Source organism: Thalassophryne amazonica, chromosome 19, assembly GCF_902500255.1.
Source record: "Thalassophryne amazonica chromosome 19, fThaAma1.1, whole genome shotgun sequence".
In the NCBI taxonomy this organism is placed as follows: domain Eukaryota; kingdom Metazoa; phylum Chordata; class Actinopteri; order Batrachoidiformes; family Batrachoididae; genus Thalassophryne; species Thalassophryne amazonica.
This window is the reverse complement of record NC_047121.1, coordinates 30,976,560-31,000,927: the sequence shown is the minus strand read 5'-3', so window position 1 is coordinate 31,000,927 and position 24,368 is coordinate 30,976,560. Positions and strand designations below refer to the sequence as shown.

Sequence of the window (24,368 nt, the reverse complement as noted above, 5' to 3'; positions counted from 1 at the left end):
CTCTGAAATAAAGTGACTTGTTAGTCACTGTGTGTAAAACTATAAATGTGCAGCATCTGGAATCTGAGACTGTGTACTGTATACAGTGAAATCACCAGTGTAAAACTAACACTGACAGTGTTAAAGGGGAACAGAAACACTTTTTGAGAATTTGTTTGTGCATTCCTTGGTAAAAATTAAGTGTTATTCATACACTTGCAGAATGTTTGAGGGCAGTGTAGATAATATTATTTGAATCAAATTTGCCGCTAAATTGACATGTAAATCGCCATTGGCTGAAGTCAGTGGAGGGCACGTCCAGGCTGTTTACTGAGCTCGCTTATTGAAGTTCTATTAGTCTCATCAAGAGACAGGTGGAATATGCCGAAAAGCTGCGCATGTTGGCAAAGCCACAAACGGAGGAACAAAGGAGACAATATTTCCTTCCATAAGTAAGTGGTTTTGGTTCTTCTTGTCACTTTGTCCATGACATTTCGTGGATAAACAGGTGTATATTTCCTGACTTTATGAATGAAACTCTGTCAGTAAAGGATAATTGTGTAAAAATATTATATATATACGAGATCTGTTAGAAAAGTATCAGACCTTTTTATTTTTTCAAAAACCTGATGGATTTGAATCACGTGTGCTTGCATGAGCAAACCTTGAACCTTCGTGCGCATGCATGAATTTTTTCACGCCTGTTGATTGTGTCATTTGCTTGTTAGCAACCTTTCTGTGAGGATGTTTGTAGTCTCTCGTCATTTTTTCTTTGCAAGAGAAAATGGCGGAACGACTGGAGCAGCGCGACTGCATCAGATTTTGCCAGAAACTGGGCGACAGCCAGGTGGAAACCATTCGGATTATTCAGACAGCTTTCGGTGACGATGCTATGGGCATCACACAGATTAAGGAGCGGTACAACCAGTTTAAAGACAGCCACACAACGGTGGAGAACGAGCCGCGCTCCGGTCGGCCATCAACATGCTGAAATGACTGGATCATTTCCAAAGTGAACGCTGTGGTGATGCGGACCGTCGTGTGACTATCTGAGAAATTGTGGAAGAGGTGGACATCAGCACTTTTCGCACATTCCACTGTGACAGAAGATTTTGCCATGAAAAGAGTTGCAGCCAAATTCATGCCGATAGCTTGGGCACGAAGCTGATGGCAGAGCAAAAGCGCCTCCGTGTTGAAGTCTCACAGGACATGTTGTGACATGCTCACCTCTTCGGAATTTGTGGGTGTCAGAGTAAGTTTAATACTTTCCTAACATGATTTAATGTTAATTAATTTTACTGTCTCGATATAAAGGTCAGAATGGCATTTTAACACGTTTTTCTGAGTGTGTTCAGTCGCGAATCCCCATTGAAAATGCATTAACATCCAGCAACTTCGTCAATATTTTGCCGGTTAGGAGGCGTCATGTCGCTGTCCATGAAGGGACGTTTGCGTTTAGGGGGCAGCATTGGGAGTGCTCATCTTCCCCCCAACCAGTGACGTCACCCGCCTGACCTGCATAAATGGCGGCAGCCGGTCGACGTCAGAGCCTCTCAGACCACGACTAAAACAAGAATTTCTGTAGATATTTTATGGTCTTTAGTGTTTCTTGAACTATCAAAAGAACACATTTTTTTTGTGTTTATTCATGCTATAAATAATCCATGGACATTTCTGTTCCCCTTTAAATTAACACTGCCAGTGTACATGGGGGATTATATCTACACTGGCAGTGTTAATTTAACACTGCTGATTTGAGTGTGTATGTTCCAAGTCAATGATAACGAAAGATAATTATGGAGAATTCAGCAAAACTTTTATTTATTAATTTATTTTATTTTAATTCTAAAAAGACTTTTAGAGCAGTTTTTTGATTTATTGTCTGAAAGGATGGTGTACCTGTATCCACCACAGTTGTGGAGATCCTCAGAAAGATCCAGAGTCTATATACTCAGGTAACCCAGGATCTGTTGTCTTAGTTTTACGTGATTCCAAACATGGGGAGGTCAGAGCAATGCATCAGTGTTTGTCCTCATCAATACCTGAGCATTTCTGCTCATTTCTTAAAGACAAATGTATCTGTTCAGTCTGACACATTGACACTTGAAAACTAGCCAAGCTAGGCATAAGACAACCTATTCTGTCTCGCTGTTTTTGCAGGGGTGGACATTAACACTGGCCCAATTTTTTTTTTTCAGACCATCGGTCTTTGCATGTGACTGACTTGCTCATCCAGAGCAAATGTCTAGTAGTTACTTAATTACATTGGCCTATTGCCTCTGATAGAAGAAAAACTGATTTGACATAACTTTCAACCCAGTTGCCAGGTGTAGGTGCCCAGAGTGCATTTGTTTCTCGACCAAAGCAAATTTATTAAAAATAAAAACTCAGAAAGTACGTGTACATAAGTATTCACAGCCTTTGCCGTGAAGCTCAAAATTGAGCTCAGGTGCATCCTTTTTCAACTGATCATGCTTGAGATGTTTCTCCAGTTTAACTGGAGTCCACCTGGGGTAAATTCAGTTGATGATTTGGAAAGACACAAACCTTTCTACATATAAGGTCCCACAGTTGACAGTGCATGTCAGAGCACAAACCAAGCATGAAGTCAAAGGAATTGTCTGTAGACTTCTGAGACAGGATTGTCTCGAGACACAAATCTGGGGAAGGGCACAGAAACATTTCTGCTGCTTTGAAGGGCACAGTGTGTTGGGGAAGTGTCGTGACACGGACCCACAACAGGGGGCGTTAATGAAGGGACAATGGAATAGCCAAAAAGTAACAATTTAATGTTGTGAAGGTGCACAACGTAGTACAGACAAATACAAATATGCGGTATATCAATCTGACACAAGGTGACATGTGGCAGGCTCGAAGATAGGAGACGCCCGGTGCGAGAAGAGCCGGATCCCACACAGCTTCCACCACCAACGGATCTGAAGAACACCGGAGCCGCCAAGCCCTGCGCCCCAGGTGGCCACTGTCTTCAGCAGTCAGACCCGGTACTGCTGGCAGAAAACAGAAACAGTTCTGGATGAGTGTGAGTTCGCACACTCCGTAATCCCACAGTCTGTATACAGTTAGGAGGGAGAACCTCCACCTCCGAATCACACACTCGTGCAGCTCCTGAGATAACCACTTATCGTGGGTGGGGGTGGGAGGCGAAGCCGTCGCAGTCCACACCAAACGCCAACTCAGCAGACAGGGTATCCGTCCCAGGAAAACGGCTGCAAAAGAGAACAGACTAATGCTCGGATTAAGGTTCAGCAGAGAACTAATTACCTGTATGGTAGAAGATTTCTCGGCGAGGAGGTGGAGTTGCAGTCCGGCCTTTATAGTGGTGGTGATGGGTGACAGCTGGTGTTGATAGGTGACAGCTGTCACCTCCAGTGGCTCCGATGCCCTCTCGTGCTTGGAGCCTGCACTCCAAGCAGGGCGCCATCTGGTGGTGGTGGGCCAGCAGTACCTCCTCTTCAGCGGCCCACACAACAGGACCCCCCCCTCAACGGGCGCCTCCTGGCGCCTGACCAGGTTTATCCGGGTGCCGGGCGTAGAAGTCGGCCAGGAGGGCCGGGTTCAGGATGAAGCTCCGTTTCACCCAGGAGCGTTCCTCGGGACCATACCCCTCTCAGTCCACCAGATACTGGAAGCCCCGACCCTTGCGACGGACGTCCAGAAGCCGACGCACGGTCCATGCCGGCTCCCCGTCGATGATCCGGGCAGGAGGCGGTGCAGGTCCAGGGGTGCAGAGCGGTGAGTGTGGTATGGCTTGATCCGTGACACGTGAAAAACAGGATGGATCCGCAGTGAAGCTGGCAGCCGTAGCTTCACTGCGGCTGGGCTGAGGACCTTGGCGATGGGAAATGGTCCGATATACCTGTCTTTCAGTTTTTGGGAGTCCACTTGGAGCGGGATGTCCTTTGTTGACAACCATACCTCCTGCCCGAGATGGTATGCAGGGGCCGGGGAACGCCGGCGGTCTGCATGGGCCTTGGCCCTCGTCCGGGCCTTCAACAGGGCAGAACAGGCGGTCCGCCACACCCGGCGGCACCTCCTGAGGTGGGCCTGGACCGAGGGCACACCGACCTCTCCCTCCACAAGCGGAAACAATGGGGGCTGGTACCCCAAACACACCTCAAACGGGGAGAGGCCGGTGGCAGACGACACTTGGCTGTTGTGGGCGTACTCGATCCAGGCCAGATGGGTGCTCCAGGCCGTCGGGTGCGCGGAGGTAACGCAACGGAGGGCTTGCTCCAGCTCCTGGTTGGCCCGCTCTGCCTGTCCGTTCGTCTGAGGGTGATACCCAGACGAGAGACTCACGGTGGCCCCCAGTTCCCTGCAGAAACTCCTCCAGACCTGAGAGGAGAACTGAGGGCCACGGTCTGAGACGATGTCTGCTGGTATCCCATGCAGACGCACCACGTGGTGGACCAGGAGGTCTGCTGTCTCCTGGGCCGTAGGGAGCTTCGGGAGGGCCACGAAGTGGGCCGCCTTGGAGAACCAGTCCACTATTGTTAAGATGGTGGTGTTGCCCTGGGACGGCGGGAGGCCCGTTACAAAGTCCAGGCCGATGTGGGACCAGGGGCGATGAGGCACCGGTAGGGGTTGGAGGAGTCCTGAGGTTCTCTTGTGATCCGCCTTGCCCTGGCACAGGTGGTGCAGGCCTGGACGTAGTCCCGGACGTCGGCTTCCATAGACGCCCACCAGAAGCGCTGCTGGACTACTGCCATGGTCCTGCGCACTCCGGGATGACAGGAGAGCTTGGACCCATGACAGAAGTCCAAAACCGCAGCTCTGGCCTCTGGTGGGACATACATTTTGTTCTTCGGGCCGGTTCCCGGGTCCGGGTTCCGTGTTAGGGCCTCCGGGACGGTCTTCTCCACGTCCCAGGTGAGAGTGGCCACGACAGTGGACTCGGGGATGATGGTCTCTGGGGGGTCTGACAGCTCGGCCTTGGCTTCCTCTTCATGCACCCGGGACAGTGCATCCGACCCTTGGTTCTTGGTCCCGGGGCGGTATGTAATCTGGAAGTCAAAGCGCCCCGAAGAACAGTGACCAGCGGGCTTGCCTGGGGTTCAACCGCTTGGCGGTCCGGATGTACTCCAGGTTCAGATGGTCCGTGAAACCGTGAAGGGCACCATCGCTCCCTCCAACAGGTGTCTCCACTCCTCAAGAGCCTCCTTCACCGCCAAGAGTTCCCGATTGCCGCGTCATAATTCCTCTCAGCCCGGGGTCAACCTGCGGGAAAATAGGCACAGGGTGGAGGACCTTATCGAACTCCCCGCTCTGGGACAGCACGGCTCCTATCCCTGAGTCAGAGGCATCCACTTCCACTGTGAACTGGCGAGTAGGATCGGGCTGCACCAGAACTGGTGCAGTCGAGAACCGGCTTTTCAACTCCCTAAACGCGGCTTCGCACCGATCCGACCAGGTGAAGGGGACTTTTGTGGAGGTCAGGGCTGTCAGGGGGCTAGCTACCTGACTGTAGCCCTTAATGAACCTCCTGTAGAAGTTCGCAAAACCGAGGAACTGTTGCAGCTTCCTACGGTTTGTTGGGTGGGGCCAATCTCTCACCGCCGCAGCCTTGGCCGGATCAGGGGCGACGGAGTTAGAGGAGATGATGAACCCCAGGAAGGACAGAGAAGTGCGGTGGAACTCGCACTTCTCGCCCTTCACAAACAACTGGTTCTCCAACAACCGCTGTAGGACCTGACGTACATGCTGAACATGAGTCTCAGGGTCCAGAGAAAAGATGAGTATGTCGTCTAGATACACGGAGACAAACCGATGCAGGAAGTCCCGCAAGACGTCATTAACCAATGCTTGGAACGTCGCGGGGGCGTTTGTGAGGCATGACCAGGTACTCAAAATGACCTAATGGGGTGTTAAATGCCGTCTTCCACTCGTCTCCCTTCCGGATCCGAACCAGGTGGTACGCATTCCTAAGATCAAGTTTAGTAAATATTTGGGCTCCATGCAGGGGCGTGAACACCGAATCCAACAGAGGTAGCGGGTATCAGTTGCGAACCGTGATCTCGTTCAGCCCTCTGTAATCGATGCATGGACGGAGTCCGCCGTCCTTCTTACCCACAAAAAAGAAACCCGCGCCCATCGGGGAGGTGGAGTTCCGGATCAACCCGGCAGCTAAGGAGTCCTGGATGTAGGTCTCCATTGATTCGCATTCCGGACGTGAGAGGTTGTACAGCCTGCTGGACGGATACTCAGCGCCCGGAATCAAATCGATGGCGCAATCGTACGGTCGGTGCGGGGGAAGGGCGAGTGCCAGATCTTTGCTGAAGATGTCAGCAAGATCGTGGTACTCACTTGGCACCGCCATCAGATTGGGGGGGGCTTTGACCTCCTCCTTAGCTGTCTCACTGGGTGGAACCGAGGATCCTAAACACTCCCGGTGGCAGGTTTCGCTCCACTGCGTCACAATCCCAGACGGCCAATAAATCCGGGGATTGTGTTTCAACACCCAAGGAAAACCCAAAATCACTCGGGAGGTAGAAGGTGTTACATAAAACACAATCTCCTCCCTGTGATTCCCAGACACCACCAAAGTCACTGGCTGTGTCTGGTGTGTGATTAATGGAAGAAGAGTGCCATCTAGTGCCCGTACCTTCACAGGGGAAGGCAGAGCCACCAGAGGGAGCCCTACTTCCTTTGCCCATCTGCTGTCCAGCAGATTCCCTTCCGACCCCCTGTCTACAAGTGCTGGGGCGTGAAGGGCTAAATCCTCACTAAGGTTCCCCCGTGTGCGTGTTATGGCCCACCCTTAGCCCAGTGTCTAAGGACGGGCGTTGTAGTTTGACCGTTTGGGACAGTCCCTCTGTATGTGACCACTAGATCCACAGAAAAAACACTCCCCGCGGGCCAGCCTCCTTTGTCTGTCATTTGATTTCATTTTGGCCCTGCTCGTGTACATAGCTTCGTCAGCAGGGGGAGCTGTAGCCACACGGGGCCCTCTGGCTGTGGTGGGCCAGCAGTACCTCCTCTTCAGCGGCCCACACAACACAATGAGCACAGTGGCCTCCTTAACCCCTTAACGCCTGAATTTATATAGCTGTATATAAAAAATGTTTTGTGTGTGTTTTTGCCTTTAAGTAGATGGTAAATAATGTTGAGATTATTAATTACACTTTGTTCACAAAAAATAAATAGTAATTTTGGTATTTTGTTAATAATTTATGTTATAATGTTATAATAATAATAATGGTATGTTGCAAATTTGCGACAACAGGCATACTGGTCAATTTGGTATGTTGCATATTTGAGTCAAATTTTGTAGCATATATGCGACAATAAGCGTTACGGGGTTAATTTTAAATGGAAAAAGTTCGGATCCACCAGGACTCGTCCTGGAGCTGGCTGCTCATCTAAACTGACCGATCGGGGGAGAAGGGCCTTAATCACGGAGGTGACCAAGAACACGTTGGTCATTCAGAGATCCAGCATTCATCTGTGGAGAGAGGAGAACCTTCCAGAAGGGCAACATCTCTGCAGCAATCCACCAATCAGGCCTGTATGGTAGAGTGGCCAGACAGAAGCCACTCCTGAGTAAAAGGCACATGGCAGCCCACCTGGAGTTTGCCAAAAGGCACCTGAAGGAGTCTCAGACCATGAGAAACAAAATTTTCTGGTCTAATGAGACAAAGATTGAACTCTTTGGTGTGAATGCCAGGCGTCATGTTTAGAGGAAACCAGGCACCATCTCTATAGTGAAGCGTGGTGATGGCAGCATCATGCTGTGTGGATGTTTTTCAGCTGCAGGAACTGGGAGACTAGTCAGGATTGAGGGAAAGATGAATGCAGCAATGTACAGAGACATTCTAGATGAAAACCTGCTCCAGAGCGCTCTTGACCTCAGACTGGGGTGACGGTGCAGCTTTCAGCAGGACAATGACCCTGAGCATACAGCCAAGATATCAAAGGAGTGGCTTCAGGACAACTCTGTGAATATCCTTGAGTGGCCCAGGCAGAACCCAGACCTGAATCCGATTGAACATCTCTGGGGAGATCTGAAAATGGCTGTGCACTCACACTCCCCATCCAACCTGATGGAGCTTGAGAGGTGCTGCAAAGAGGAATTGGGCAAAACTGCCCAAAGATAGGTGCACCAAGTTTGTGGCATCATATTCAAGAAGACTTGAGGCTGCAATTGCTGCCAAAAGTGCATCAACAAAGTATTGAGCAAAGGGTGTGAATACTCATGTGATTTCTTAGGTTTTTTTTTATTTTTAATAAATTTGCAATAATAATAAAAAAAAACTTCTTTCATGTTGTCATTATGGGGTGTTGTGAGTACAATTTTGTGAGAACAAAATGTGGAAAAAATGAAGCACTGTGGATGCACTGTAGTAATTGTCCAGTTTGGATAGAATCAGAATGCTTTTAAGATTGAATAAAATCCAACCAACATTCATTTATAGTGGCCAGAGCAATGGGCTTGTGACCAGAGGCTCCTTGTTGTACTTTACCATCAGACAAGCAACTACCTTGGGCAAGGTCCTTATTCTCCAAGTTGCTCCTGGTGTGCAGTTGAGCATTTTGCATGCCAGTACATGGACATTAGTGTGTGTGAGAATGGGTGAATTTGAGGAATTATTGTAAGCCATGTTGACTCTCTGCATCGGATGGATCTGTGCTGTAGAAACGTAGTGAAAGATCCAATTATAAGCAGGTTCTTTGTATTTTTGCAGCTTACAGTAATATGTGAAAACACTTAATGTGTACCCCTGTATTTGAACATATTTTCTTTAAATATGATAATATATAAATACTTAAGAGTGCATCATCTCGTGTGTAACCAAAACTTACGGAGCTAATGAGAACAGAAAAATGTAACTGTAAAACAATTCAACACTAATTAATAAACAATGAAAATAATACTGTTTTGCACATACTCTCCCCCATCGGATGTGCTTGACTGTAGTATTAGTATCCGTAGTAAAACAAAATCATAGTAGCATGACACAGCTCAGAGATCTCTTTTCAACTGCTTCCTGCCTTTCATTCAGATTTTCTTAAGGTCTCTGATTGATGGCCCTACTGACTGGTGATGATTTACTTTTTACAACAATACACTTGCTTTAAGGAGGTCATATTATGCATTTCTAGACAAAAATATGTTATAGACATTGAGATGGTCTGTTTTAAAGAACTTAATTTTCATGTCTGTAACAAATGAGGTTCTTCATTTCCTACAGAGCAGAGATCAGCTCAGTGGGTTGTTTCACAGAGCAAACGGGGCCAGATGTGTTTTTTTTTTTTTTTTCATATGACCATTTCAGGCCAAAATATATATATATATATATATAATATATATATATATATATATATATATAGGTGTGTTGTGTGTATGTGTGTGTAAAACACAAAAAAATTGCACAGTATGACCCCTTAGGAATAGTACTAAACCCTAGTGTCCACATGTTCCGATCAGTTTCCAGGTGGGCTTCAGGTAGAAATCAGGAGGCAAATGGCATCTGAAGCCACAAAAATGGGCGGAGCTGAATCTGACAGTGACCTTGCCACAGGTAACACCTAACGCGAGATGGGATATTTTGTCATCTGCTCTCAGATCTGCATCAGTGTTTGGCACAAGTCTAATGCCGTCAGCTTGCAGCACGGTTTCTGGGACATTGCAGACAGCCAGTTAAGCTGCCATGAGCTTGCTGGTAACCCGGTTGGTTTCCCAATGATTTCTATCAATGTCGCAGTTTCGAACCATCCAAAATTTTGTTCCCAATTATCCCGGTGATCCAGACACTCTAGATCGGGGTGGGCAACTTGTTCTAGAAAGGTTGAAGAGGGTGCAGATTTTCTTTGCAGCCACTGACTCCACCAGGTGATTTTACTGATTAACTGATTCCATCTGCTCAAAGTTATACTAATCAATGAAATCACTGATTAACTGATTCCATCTGCTCAAAGTGATACTAATCAGTGAAATCACTGATTAACTGATTCCATCTGCTCAAAGTGATACTAATCAGTGAAATGACCTGGTGGAGTCAGTGGCTGCAAAGAAAACCTGCACGCTCTTTGCCCTTTCTGGAACAAGTTGCCCACCCCTGCTCTAGATGGTGGGTGACGTGCTCAAGGATGACCATGTATGCTTCCAGATGGATTGCTGTGGGGTTATCCCGTGAGTTTGCCGTTTTGGAATTTTTTCTATCGATAAGCCAACCGCAACCTAACGGGAGGCATGTGGACAGGGGGTTTAACTGTGTTTAGTCGATTAGTGTAATCCACATTAGTGCTGGTTTTCTGCACAGTGCATGTTTACTGAATGTGACATATATTGTGAAGAGGTGGAAAAAATGTAAGTCCCTACGGCTGCTCCCTTGTTTTCACTCAGGTTGCCACAGCAGATCCAAGGTGGATCTGCATGTTGATTTGGCACAAGTTTTTTTTTTTCTTTACGCCGAATGCTCTTCTTGACACAACTCCACATTATATGGAGAAATGTGGCAGGGGTGGGGTTTGAACCGGTGGCTCACACCGAACGATCCCCCTAAGAATCGGTCCCCCCTGATGGCACAGTTCACGGATTAACATCTTGTTTCTGCTTCAAACTGCACCCCAGTCATCATCTGTCTCAGCAACAGATATCTGAAGCGTTTGTACAACAATCATTTCCACATAAATTCAGCATTATTTCATCATAAAGGTGACAGAAGCAATCAGAGCGCCGCGGCTAAATGAGCTGCTAACTGATGCGTTCACTGCGTGTCGGTCATTTCAAAGTGTCACGGAATTTTGCTAAGTTTCTGCTTAAAATGGCCTAGATTCTGCTTAAAACTGACTTTAGAATGATTTAAGAGGTTTTACTTTTATCATCTGATTGTTAATAATCCCATTAAACCATTTGATTGCTTTGGGTGAAGAGACTCTGTCTCAGACGCGCACACAATTTGACCACACGCACACAATCTGTGTTCATTGATGCTTCTGCAGAAAAGTGCTACTGCATGTTTTTGTTTTGTTTTTTCCTAGAAATAATTGACATCAGCTTTTGCTGATATTAAGAAATGACTACAACCTGAAATTGATTTATGTGTGTGACTGTCCACTAGGTGCTGCTATCACAGCCTTTTGATAGTCTCAAAACATTAAATCATTTTATAAATAATTTCTTTCTTTGAATATTTTGAGCAATTTGAATATGTGAATAATTTTCTGACACAGCTGTTTCATTGAGAATTTCAAGTTCTTTGAAACAGTGAATCATTTTATGAAGCAAATACTTCATTGAGTTACTTTGTGAAGAATTTTTTATTGGTGTCATTTGCTTAAAGCTAGAGGGCCACCCAAATTTCACTAAACTGACAAACGTTAGTTTCTCCTGAAATCGAAGCACTAGAATATAGAATTGTAAAATTACAGCTCATTTTACTCAAGAGAGCATATTTATCTGGAGAGAATTCCATATCAAATATTTTATTTTCTTTTTAACACCATCTACAGGAGGATGTGTATTTGTGTGAACATGCATGAGCTTTTGAAAAGACTGGAAGTTACCTTGATGCAAGGCGTGACTCTGATGTCCATGAAATGTCTTGTAAATCACTCCAGAGGTGTTATCAGGTTACAAAAACAGCATTTTTCATTTTAGAAATATTTATTTCTCACTAGCTTTTACATAATATGTGAGAAACATCTTTAGATTCACACAAATGCAGCGGTTTTGGAGAGTTTTCCACAATGCTGTTGGAGGAGCCAGAAAGAGATGAGCCAGCATGCGTAACTGTACCTCTCTACTCTGATTGGCTGCCACCACGTGCTTCCCATAATGCTTTGCGCAAGTCTGGGGAACCCCCCACGTGATCTATGATGTCACTGCCAGACTCTGTGGGTCTCAACTGTCGCTGTTGTACGTAGTTCAAAGCCATCTGTTCTTTTGATGTTTTTCCCGTCGGGGGGAATGTTTTATTCATTTTTTCTAGACAATGTGAAATTTGATCATATTGGTAATATTCATCCATCCATCCATTTTCTTCCGCTTTGGGTCGCGGGGGCAGTAGCTCAAGCAAAGCTGCCCAGACCTTCCGATCCACATACACCTCCCCCAGCTCCTCCTTGGGAACCCCGAGGCATTCCCAAGCTCCAGCAAGGCGTCCAGGGGCATCCAAAAAAGATGCCCGAGCCACCTCAGCTGGCTCCTTTCGACGTGGAGGAGCAGCGGCTCGACTCCGATCTCCTCCCGAGTGACCGAGCTCCTCACCCTATCTCTAAGGGAGCACCCAGCCACCCTGCGGAGGAAACTCATCTCGGCCGCTTGTACTCGCGATCTTGTTCCTTCAGTCATGAGCAAATCTCATGACCATAGGTGAGGGTCGGAATGTAGATTGATCGGTAAATCGAGAGCTTTGCCCCCCTGCTCAGCTCTCTCTTCACCACGACAGCCTGATACAGAGACCGCATCACTGCAGACGCTGCACCGATCCGTCTGTCGATCTCACGCTCCATCCGTCCCTCTCTCGTGAACAACTTGAGGCAAGGACACTCCACCAACCTGAAGAAGGCAAAGCACCTTTTTCCAGTCGAGAACCATGGCCTCGGATTTGGAAGTGCTGATTTTCATCCCGGATGCTTCACACTCAGTTGCAAACCGTTCCAGTGCACGCTGAAGGTCCTGATTTGACGAAACCAACAGAACCACATCGTCCACAAACAGCAGAGACAAGATTCAGTGGTTCCCAAACCAGGCCCCCTCTACACTCTGACTGTGCCTAGAAAATCTGTCCATAAAGGTAATGAACAGAACCGGTGACAAAGGGCAGCCCTGGCAGAGGCCAACGTGCACTGGAAACAGGCTTGACTTACTACTACCGGCAACGCGGACCAAGCTCCTGCTACAGTCGTACAGGGATAGCCCTTTGCAAAGGACCCCGTACTCCCGGAGCACCCCCCACAGGGCGCCTCGAGGGACACGGTCGAACGCCTTCTCCAGATCCATAAAACACATGTGGACTGGTTGGGCGAACTCCCATGAACCCTCGAGCACCCGATGGAGGGTGTAAAGCTGGTCCAGTCTGCCGCGACCAGGACGAAAACCACACTGCTCCTCCTGAATCTGAGGTTCGACTATCGGTCGAATTCTCCTCTCCAGAACTCTGGAATAGACCTTACTGGGGAGGCTGAGGAGTGTGATCGCCCTGTAGTTGGAACACACCCTCTGGTCCCCCTTCTTAAACAGAGGGACCACCACCCCGGTCTGCCAATCCAGACCCACTGTCCCCGACCGCCACGCGATGTTGCAGAGATGTGTCAACCAAGACTGTCCCACAACATGCAGAGACTTAAGGTACTCTGGACGGATTTCATCCACCCCAGGAGCCTTGCCACCGAGGAGCTTTCTGACCACCTCGGTGACTTCGGCCTGGGTAATGGATGAGTCTGCCTCTGAGTCCCACGTCTCTGCTTCCTCTCGGAAGAGTGAACGATGGAATTGAGGAGATCCTCAAAGTATTCCTTCCACCGCCCAACAACATCCCCATTCAGGGTCAACAGGGTCAACAATATTGGTAATATCATATTATGAATCCCCTATTTAAATGCTAATAAATAAAATTATTGTGGTGCCAGTGAAAATTCTTTTTGTACCTTAAATCTTAAAAGGTTTAGTGGCCCTATAGCTTTAATTTAGCAGTTTGTGGTGTTGTAAAATGGTGAATCATATTCCAAAGCTAATTGTTCAAAGTAAAACCAACAACAACAAAAGCCTTCATTGTGTCATTATTCAATATTTCAGGAGGGTTTTAAACCTGCTATGTGTTTAAACCTGCTATGCTTCCTCACTTCTTCTGACAGCATTTTTAATTCATTTTTATTTTTTTATTTTCTTCACTGGCTGTGATGATTATGAACATGATTAATAAAGTGTGTGTTGGCTTGTTCTTATAGCCGCTAGCTCGCTGGTGTCTCGACAGTGTATGTGTTGTTGTAGTGCCGTAAAGGAGTTTGTGTTTGTCACAAGACCCGAGACTCTTTTCCACACAACACAGGTCAGTGTCTCTGAAGTTTTAAGGCTGGTTTTGCTACAAGACCCCTGGTGGGGGAGAGAGCCCCCATTCTCCCCAAAACAAGTCAAAACCATTTGAGCTACTTCCAAATTAAAATTAAGGTTTAAAAGTTGCAAACGTATTTCTCTTCTCTATTTACTCCTCTCACTTTTCTTCCTGATGGGTTTTTACAGCTGGAAAACTGGGGAGTGGAGTTCCTGCTCAGTAACCTGTGGCGGAGGGTCTCAGACACGCAGTGTGCAGTGCATCTCCCATGATGCCTCGGGGCCCCGTGTGGTGGAGGATGTCATTTGTGCCGCCTATGCCAAAACTCCACCCTCTTTACAGACATGCAACATGCAGACGTGTGCTGAATATCAAGTGACAGGGTGGAGTGAGGTGAGTTACTCAGCTGACAACTGCACAGCCGTAACTGAATACATCAAATAAATACCACATTTTCAAGGGAAGATTTTGAAGTAATGTTAGAAAGCTGACTTTGGTGTTTGGGTGTGTTTTAAGCCAATTAAAGCTCAGGTGTGTTGTTGTCACTGCAGTGCTCAGTCACCTGTGGCTCAGGAGAACAGACCAGAGACGTCACTTGTGTGGGTTCAGGAGGCACGAGGCTGGAGGAAACGTTCTGCAGCACTTTGCTCCAAAACAAAACTCAAATGTACAATAGAAGGCACGGATCAGATCAAATTTATTATTTATTTATATAATATCTGATATCCAATTCTGTGATTATGGCCAGTGTCAGACTGATACCAATCTGAAATGTCAGATTGGCACACTCCTAATCATTACTAGTTTTGAAGTGATGAATTAGAAATGAGAAAAATTGGGGTGCAAACCCCATTCTCCTTGTACATCTGGACTTGCGCCATGTGGGGGTTTTCCCGCCTCCCAGTCATTTACTGTCAGAAGATAAGACTCAAAGACTGACGGGAAACGTCATATTAAAAGATGCCTTCACTGAACAGAGAGTTACTACAACAACTTGCAAGCTGCCCTCACCCTGCGCTTTACCTACGTCTTCCACCTACACTCGACTCCGCACCCAGATGGGCGGGCCGTTGCCCTCAGCGTGGATCAGTAAAGTTATGTGATTGGTTGAAAAATGTTGCATTTGACATTTCTAGGCAGTGACTGCTTGCATTGTATGTAATATGGCATGTGTAAAAGTAAAACTGAGTTTTGTCTGTGTCGCGTGGTAAGCAAAAGAACAGTATCCATCATGGTGTCCCACAAGAGATTTGAAGTTATCAAATAGACTGAGAACATGGCCGTGAGACATACTGTCCAACACTCAGGAAGAGCATCCGGTGTAAAACTTGCGCTGTATGAACATGCAGATCCAAACCGGATTCACTGTCGCAACCGCGAGCAAAAAGGAGCAGCCAAAAAAAAATTAGCTTTTGATGAGAGAAATTAATCATCTTTAACTGTTGTTTTTTAGAGATTACACTCATTATTGCTATCAGGCAGCACGGTGGCTTAGTGGTTAGCACTTTTGCCTCACAGCAAGATGGTCATGGGTTTGATTCCCACATGTGACCTTTCTGTGTGAAGTTTGAATGTTGTCCCCGTGTTTGTGGGGGGTGCTCCAGTTTCCTCCCACGTTTAAAGACATGCAGCTTAGGTGAATTGAAACTTTCTAATTGTCCAAGTCTCCCTTACAAAAGTGGTCTTGAATTTCAATGGGACTAACCTGGTTAAATAAATAAATTATTGTACATGCCATTTTCTGTAAATTTACACAATGGTTGCACCATGATAGTTAAACCAGCACAGACGTTAGTGTAGAGCTCACACATTAGAAATCTGTGGGAGTCACAGGTCATTAAATATGAAGTTGAGTGGATCTGACACCCAGGGTGGTGTTGTTGATTTGATGACTCACAATCCTTTTTAGTAAACCAGTCTCAGAGGGATAAGAAATATCTCACATGTTCTGATCACATTTGGACACAAACCACTGGTTCACAGCAGCATTTCTTTAATCAGAGTGGAGAGTCAACAGCAGATTAAGGATTAATTTCACTATGTGGTCCTGTCAACACTTCTCTCTTCTTGCGTCATTATTACAGCAATGTGGGAACCTTTTGCTCATGAAACACCTTCTATGTTTAACCTCCGACATCATCTCCCATGTTCTTTTTCATAAGTTTTGAAATTTTGGTGTACATCATTTTAGCTTTGTTTTGGTTGCCTGGTTTTAACATCATGTTGCTAACGCTGTGTGGCTGAAACCTTCCATTATGTCAAATCTTTTTAAGTCATTTGTGTTCCAAACTTTATTGAATTGTTGCTATTTCTGAGGTTTGTGTAATCCTTTTAACATTTTTCTTGTCCAAATTCAAAGGTCAGGCATACTGTCGCATTTACTGTCCAGAGCTACGAGGGGCGATTGAGAGGTTTTAAGCCTGACCCAGAAAAAGTAGGATGTGGTTCTCCATATTTTGCATTCTGAGAAACCAGCATTTATCAACATTGCACCCACTGAGTCAAAACGTCACACATTCTTGAGAAATGTTGGTTTCTCAGAATGCAAAATATGGAGAACCACATCCTACTTTTTCTGGGTCAGGCATAAAACGTCTCAATCACCCCCTCGTATGTTAAAGAATATCAAAATTATCTTATCAAAATAAATTTTTGTTTATATAGCAGTTTTTTCTAGACTTGTTTTTCAAACTGTAGGAAAAGGTTCATAGCTTCTTTTATCTCCTAATTGATGAGAAGAAATAAACCAGTCTTCCAGTCGCACCCACCAGTTCTGTGATTAGTCCTTTCAAATTTGGGTTGGATGTGATAGTTTCAATATGATTTTATTTTTATTTATTTACATTTTGGATGTGTAGAATCACATACTTAAAGGACCAAAAAATCTCCTTTTTGTACCTTTGCTTCTGTCAACGTTAGGAGCCTGATTTAAGTGTTTAAATATATGTTTTAAAACATCAGTAGACAATGAAGTACAAAGAATAGTTGCGCAATCTTGCACATCAAATGACCAATGTTTTGAGCTCAGATTTAGATGAATTTATTTGATGTTGAAATTTTGCATTTGTATTTTCTCTCTGTTAAAACTGAACCCTCTTCTCTTAGATCATCCCTGAATAACAACAACAAAAAAAGATTTTGTCAAATGTGGCTTGGAGAAACCATATTTAATGATTGGAAGAAATAATTTGTTTTATTTTATTTTTTAAATGAACAATTTTTTCACTACTTTGTAAACTGATTTCTATATTTTAAGTGTGTGTGTGATACAGTGTTTATTACAGCCAGCACAAGTGACACTGTAAAAATACCAACATTAGCCCTACAGAACTTAAAAAATAATATAATATAATATAATATGGTCTGTTTCCTCTGTAGCGTCTGGGATGTGACAACATGTTGGAGTCGCCTCAGCAAGAGGACGCCTGCCTACAGTGTGGAGGAAATGGACAGTCGTGCCACCTTGTTAAGAACACCTTCGCTGCACATAACCTGCCAAAAGGTATGCTTTCCAACTTGGGAACACTTTGGAAGTTTTTTTTATCACTAATTGTTGTGGCAGCCACATACAGTGCCCTCCAAAAGTATTCAGCCCCTTGATATTTCACACATTTTAATTTTTTTTATGTCATTTCAAATACAAAAAGTAAACCAGGCTTCTCAATATAAAAAATTCTAAAATGATCTTCCTTTAACTCAAAGTAAATCTCTACAACTCGATATAAATTAATTAAATATATAAAAACCAAGATGATGGGTTGTATAAGTAATCAGCCACTTTGGTATAATACTTGTAAAAAATAATCACTTTTATTGCCAGTTTTCTTCAGTCAAGTCAGGTGATGGATACATTAATCATTTCCAAGTCACTGAATATGTCTTGTATACATCAGTTATGAAGAAATACAAACAGTATGGCACTCTATGGTAAATCTGTGTGGAGTACAAAGTTCTCAAAAACTGAGTGACTGTGCAACAACGAGAAGAGTGAAGAAAAACACCAAGACACCCAGACAAGCTAGAAGAAGTTACAGGCCTCTGTGGCTGTGATTGGAGAACTTGTGCACAGTGCATATTTTGCATTTTGTATACAGCTTCATGATGAAGTGGTATAGAGGAGGATTTCCTTAAAAAGAAGACCTGAAAGTTCAGCTGCAATTTGCCAGACAGTACATCTGAGATGCAAGCCTGGATTTGATGTTTTGGTGAAAGAAAATCCTTCTGCTCAATGTTCATGTATCCATTCCCTGTGACTTGTATGAATAAAACTGGCAATAAAACTGATTATTTACAGGTATTATAGCAAAGGGGCTGATTACTTATGCAACTCATCATCTTGGCTTTTATATTTTTAATTAATTTATATCAAGTTGTAGAGATTTGCTTTGAGTTTGAGTTTAAGGAAGATCATTTTAGAAATGTTTATATTGAGAAGCCTGATCTATTTTGTATTTGAAATGACATAAACAATTAAAATTTGTGAAATACCAAATTTGTTAAAATCCATGTTAGTGAACACCTTTGCCAAGAGAATCCATTACCTGCTTGGTGTGGAATTTTAAGATGCTAACTAAACAGCATGATTATTGCACAGTTGTGCCTCAGATGAGCAGTTTTTTGTGTTTAGAAAAAAAATCTGAAAAATGGAAGCAAAAACAAATGTTTTTGTTTATATTTTTGAATATATACTACAGCAAAGAATTTAAAAAAGACCTCAGTGACATAAAAAATACTTTTTGTTTCTTCATCTGCCACATTCTTTTATATAAAATTGATATGCAAAAATTCAAAGTATATAGTAAAAATTAAATGCACTTCTGTATTGTCATTTCTGCTTTGCAGGCTACAACCAGATGTTCATCATTCCTGTTGGAGCCACCACCATCAGCATCAGAGAAACAGTGGCAACGCGCAACTACCTTGGTGAGTTTGTTTTCAATTTTTGAGATGTGCTTGTGGTAAAATGTCAGAGAGAAATAAATTAAGCAGGAAAGATTTGAACACAGAATGAAAGGCATTATTAAGAATCATTTTATTATGGAAACTTGATTTTCAGCAGCAGGGTTGTTTAATAAATTTGAAGATTGTTCTTCAGAAAGTTAAAAAAGAAGAAGCCCAAACATCCATGTGAAACCTGATGTCAACATGAAATGTGCTGAAATGGCACCAAAGGCCAGCTAATAGAAAATATGCTGTTGATTGTATTCCATTGCTTTTCACTCTTAAGTGTCATATTTCACATGGTTAAGGACATTATGACCTTAATTGCGACATTTGGCTGCTAAAACCTAAGGGCCCTACCCTACACTCAGCAAAAAGCTTAACATAAGTGTCCCTTATACATTATGCTTGACACACTTTTCGTGTTACCAGCAACCCTCACATCTTCTAAAAAAAACAATACCACTTGCCCTCCTGTGGGTGTATTACTCTAAAAATGCAGTCAGGTCAAAGTAGGCGCCTTGGTATCCATCAGGCAAAAGCATTTACGTACATCACTGAAAACAGAGTTTAAAATCTGGTACTGTGCAAATAGCGCACAGTTCAATACGCCTGACATAAGCGGCTTCACAGCGCATGCTTGCCTACACATATATCAGCAGTTACCTGTAACAGTAACTGTAATATGACAGTGTACTGCTTTTTTTTTTTTTTTTTGCCTAAACTGGCTGTAATACACTCTCATATGTCAGTGTATTACAGCCAGTTTAGGCAACGAAAAAAATAAGAGTGGAAGGAGAGATGAAAAAACCCGTAAGATCTGTTCCTCCCAAACTTAGCATACTGCTTCACTGCTTTATCACAGGAAGCTTTGGTGGTTGGCACTAATCTGTTAATGAGCCAGAAAATTTTTTCACTTGTGTCTATGTCCTCTGTACCATAGAACTGTGTGCCTGGTGCACTTCAGTTTAAAGGGAGAGATCTGTGTCACTCTGATTGGTTGATATCATGTTCAGTCTGCAGAATGCCCATGAATAATTAACACGGTAAACCTAGGCCTTTTGTGCACCATGTCTGGGTTTGTGCCACTATTTACAGCTTCTTAAATACCAAAGTGCGCTCTGATATGCCTCAAATGGGCTTGACTCTGCTGTGCAAGTGTTTTTTGAATCTGCCATCAGTGTGGGGCCCTAAGATGTTGACTCTGTTCCTCTTGAGGGCACTGACTCCAGTGGAGTTTAAATGTAGTTGAATTGTATAGGACATCAATTTTTATCATTATATTTATATCTGTGTGCAATGACTAACAAAAGAATAATCACCAGCTGTCAAGAACCTGCGTGGAGAGTACTACCTCAATGGTCATTGGGTGATTGAGTTTTCCCGGCAACCCCCATTGCTGGGACTATGCTGTACTACCAGAGAGGTGCTGAGGGTGAAAACATCCCTGAAACCATCATTGGACGGGGCCCGACTACCGAACCCCTTGTTGTTGAGGTAAGACATACCCCAAAGATATCATATTACACACATTGTGTGTCAGCTACTAAAGTTAGATTAGGACTCCCTCTGATAGTTAGAGTGCTAAAGTTACTAATTGTTTTCTGGATTTAGTCAAAACATGCATGAAAGCTACTGTATCTGGTTTTAACAGGGACCTTCAGCGTTGTCTCTTAACTTGTCGCTCACCACTGGAGTAGTTTCAGCTAGTATTAAATCTACTGTGGTAGATTTAATACAAGCTGATTTAATACCCCTTTCTGAGAAACCTAATTCAAACCCAGGAATACTGGAAAGTTGTAGACCTGTTTCTTATTTATATCATATCATAAAATGCGAACATGATCCTAAACCAAATATTGCATATTTGTTCAAGAATGACCTTTTTGAACATGTGCACTTGGCTTTTAGGTCACATCAGTGTAAAAACACTTGCCAAAATGTTGATTGGTCTCTTGCTGGCTGTTGATGCAGATTCCACTTGACTGCTACACTAAAAAAATGACTCACTGGATGAGTCCAATTCAATTATGTGCAGGATTTCCATCTAATAAATATATGTAGCCCCAACTCAGAAAAAGCACATCCATGCAAGATAATTTAATTTAGTTGGGACTAGATACATTTATCAGATGGAAATCCAATGCAATGAGTCAGTTTTTTGAGTGTACTGGTGTAAGATCAGAATGATACAGTTGATGTAGGTGAACAGAATTGAAAACTATTTTGGTATCTCTGGTCAAGTGCTGCCATGGTTGAGGTATTATCTGTCAGGTCAGTCACAGTGAGTTATTTTTACAGCAATATGGTATCTGATTTTTCCACAGTGACGTATGGGGTACCTCAGTTCTTGGTCACAGTTATTTTCTCTTTCTGTTTTATGTTGTACCTCTTTGTCACATTATATATAGCCATGGGTTTATTTTGAGCTGTTGTGATGATGATAAGAAGATGTATGTGCCTCTTGTTGCCTCTATGGTGTCTCATGTTGCCACATTGGAGGCTTGTCTGGCTTCAGTGATATAATCTGCTGAGCTCAGAGAAGACAGATTATTAATGACACAGACACACACATACACACACAAAACCCACAAAGACACAGGGAGAACATGCAAACTTTCCACAGAAAGGGCAATCCCATAGCCTTCTTGCTTTGAGGCATCAGTGCTAACCACTAATCCACTGTGCTGCGAGAGACTGACATTTGCTTTTGTCTTCCAGAATTGAGTACTATAACATAGTATCATTCTATTGTATACCTCACAGCATCCAAATAAGTACACATATATCCCCAGTTACCTGTAATGCCGCGTTCACACCGGGCGCGACGCGAGCGACAGTAGCGACAGGTTGCCATGTAATCCCTATGGAAGGACGCGTTTTGGCGCCAAGTCATGAAGCGCGACGCGATGGACGCGAATGAAGCGACGCGAGTGAAGCGATTTTGAGCGATTGGCGTGTTTGTGGCACGATATTGCGTCGCGTCACGTCGTGTTGCCCTCCTCACCAAGTTGAAAAAGCTGAACTTTTTCGTCTTGTCGCGCCGCAATGACCAATCAGGGACTGGATATGTAGTGACGTGGAGATGTCTGGAGTTTGACTGAAGATGTGAACATGTCCTGTCTCTGGTAGCCAGCCTGTGAGCAGGACTTATGTCTTTTTTGTTTTATTTCACAATTATGACAGAGTTTTTGGGGGAAGAGCGAGCAGCAGCCCTTCAGCAGGGGGAACGGAGTTTCTTTCTTTTTTTCTTTTTACGTGCGTGCGCGAGTGAATCATCCATGAAGATTATTTTACTTATTAACTACACAGATGTATAATAAACAAATGGTGACTGGTTTCTAAACACAATTATGACAGAGTTCTTTGGGGAAGAGTGAGGAGCAGCCCCACAGCAAGCAGCGGAGGTTTTTTTTTAATTGTTTACATGTGCGCGCGTGAACGGGACAGGAGGTCCTCAAATTGGGTCCTGCAGAGGCGGATGGACCGCTGAAAGCGGCCATCATCCAGACGCAACTCCTGCAGCAAATGATGATACCCCCGAATTGGGAGCTTTCCACAACAACTCGCTCCGTGTGATCAAGGTCCATCATGTTAACTTGACTGACAGCTGGAGCCGGCAAGCAGAACGGAAGCTCCTATTTGATGACGCACTGGGGCGAATTTTGGCAGCGAAAGCAGAGCGACACACCGGGCGATGGTGGCGCGTCCGTCGCCACGTGACAGAAATGAGTTTGTGGCGTCTGGTCGCACCCGTGTGAATGCGGCATAACAGTGCAATATTACCGTAATATGACAGTGTATTATAGCTAGGTTAGGCAAAGAAAAAATGGAGGAGGAGCGAGGAAAAAAACAAGTGATCTGGATCAGCTCTCACTGTACAGAACATAGGGAGAGGTATTAATCTTGTCAATCCTTTGAATCCTGTGTTGAATCAAATTCAGCCGAAACAGAATATGGCTACTGGAATTTTGATGCGAGCTAGGAAGTATCATATTACACTGCTTGTACGCGTTGGCCTTCTTTCACTGTCTCACTGTTCATACGGGAGTAGCGTAGAGGTTTTGTTGCAACAATAAAATATACAGTTGTGCGTGGCCTTTCTTACAGACATGTTGAGCCTATGTGCCGACCTGTGGTCTTAATGCTGGTTTATGTGGTGTTCCTTGGGCGAAGAAGAAGTCAGTGGGTGGTAGAACCTTCACTTATTTTGCTACGTTGTGTGGAATAATGCCTATTGAATTAGACATTCAGTTGAAGTGTTTAAGTCAAGACTTATACACTTTACCTGAATGTAGCTAACACTAGGTATGATTAGCAGGGCTCACATTTATTTGAGCTCCTGCATTCATGTTTGATTGGGAGGTTGAATTTTTATTTTTTACTTTTATATTTTGCACATTGTATTGTTCAACCTTTTGCATTTTTTTGTGTCTTTGTATCATAAAGCCCTTTGAAATATCTGATGTGACAGTGCTTTACCAGTAGAGTTTATTATATTGTTATTACTATTAGTCCTGCCACGATCAGGGGACATGTTTGTGTGGCTGGTAATTCTCACATGTTTACTATTCCAGTTGATTAGCCAGGAGCCAAAAAGGGGGTGGAGTATGAATTTTACCTTCCTAATGGGCGGTCCAGGAAGGCCTACTGGAGTTATGGATCTTGGTCTGCCTGCAGCAGGAGTGTGGCTCAGGTCAGCCTCTGATGGAATGTGTTAATATTATGTCTTTAAGTGTCATATTTGAAAAGTGAAAGAACTGTGTCCTTCATGTCATCCTTCATCAGGCTACCAGTCTCGGGTCGTCTTCTGCACCATTGACAATGAATCCTATCCAGACTATCTCTGTGCATCTTTGCGAAGACCACAGAGCATCGTACCTGCAATCCCCACCACTGCCCTCAGACCAACAGGTAAATAATGGTCAACATAATTGAGACCTGCCTTAAAGTGTTTAATCTCTGAAATAAAAGTGACTTGTTAGTCACTGTGTGTAAAACTATAAATGTGAGCATGGAATCTGAGACTGTGTACTGTATACAGTGAATCACCAGTGTAAATAACACTGCAGTGTTAAGGGGAACAGAAACACTTTTTGAGAATGTTGTGCTTCCTTGGTAAAAAATAGTGTTATCATACACTTGCAGAATGTTTGAGGGCTGTAGCTAATATTTGAATCAAATTTGCCGCTAAATTGACATGTAATCGCCATGGCTGAAGTCAGTGGAGGGCAGTCCAGGCTGTATTGCTCGATTATTGCATCGCGTTCTATTAGTTCTTCTCATCATCAGAGACAGGTGGAATATGCCGAAAAGCTGCGCATGTTGGCAAAGCCACAACGGAGGAACAAAGGAACATTTCCTTCCATAAGTAAGTGGTTTTGGTTCTTCTTGTCACTTTGTCCATGACATTTCGTGGATAAAGGTGTATAT

The 24,368-nt window shown here is 44.1% G+C and overlaps 2 protein-coding genes across 2 annotated transcripts in view; both read left to right on the top strand.

Moving 5' to 3' along the window:
* The window catches only part of LOC117531882 (papilin-like), a 110,660-nt gene that overhangs the window by 43,865 nt on the left and 42,427 nt on the right, over positions 1-24,368 (top strand). The window contains exon 13 of the mRNA XM_034195074.1: positions 14,183-14,387. Within this exon, the coding sequence (XP_034050965.1) occupies positions 14,183-14,387 (205 nt within the window). The remainder of the gene's footprint in view (positions 1-14,182; positions 14,388-24,368) is intronic.
* Positions 17,362-23,532, top strand: LOC117501120 (papilin-like). Its single transcript, XM_034159952.1, has 4 exons — positions 17,362-17,496; positions 18,837-18,917; positions 20,261-20,432; positions 23,513-23,532. Exons 1-4 carry the CDS (start codon positions 17,391-17,393, stop codon positions 23,514-23,516), a joined length of 363 nt encoding a protein of 120 aa, XP_034015843.1. The 5' UTR covers positions 17,362-17,390; the 3' UTR covers positions 23,517-23,532.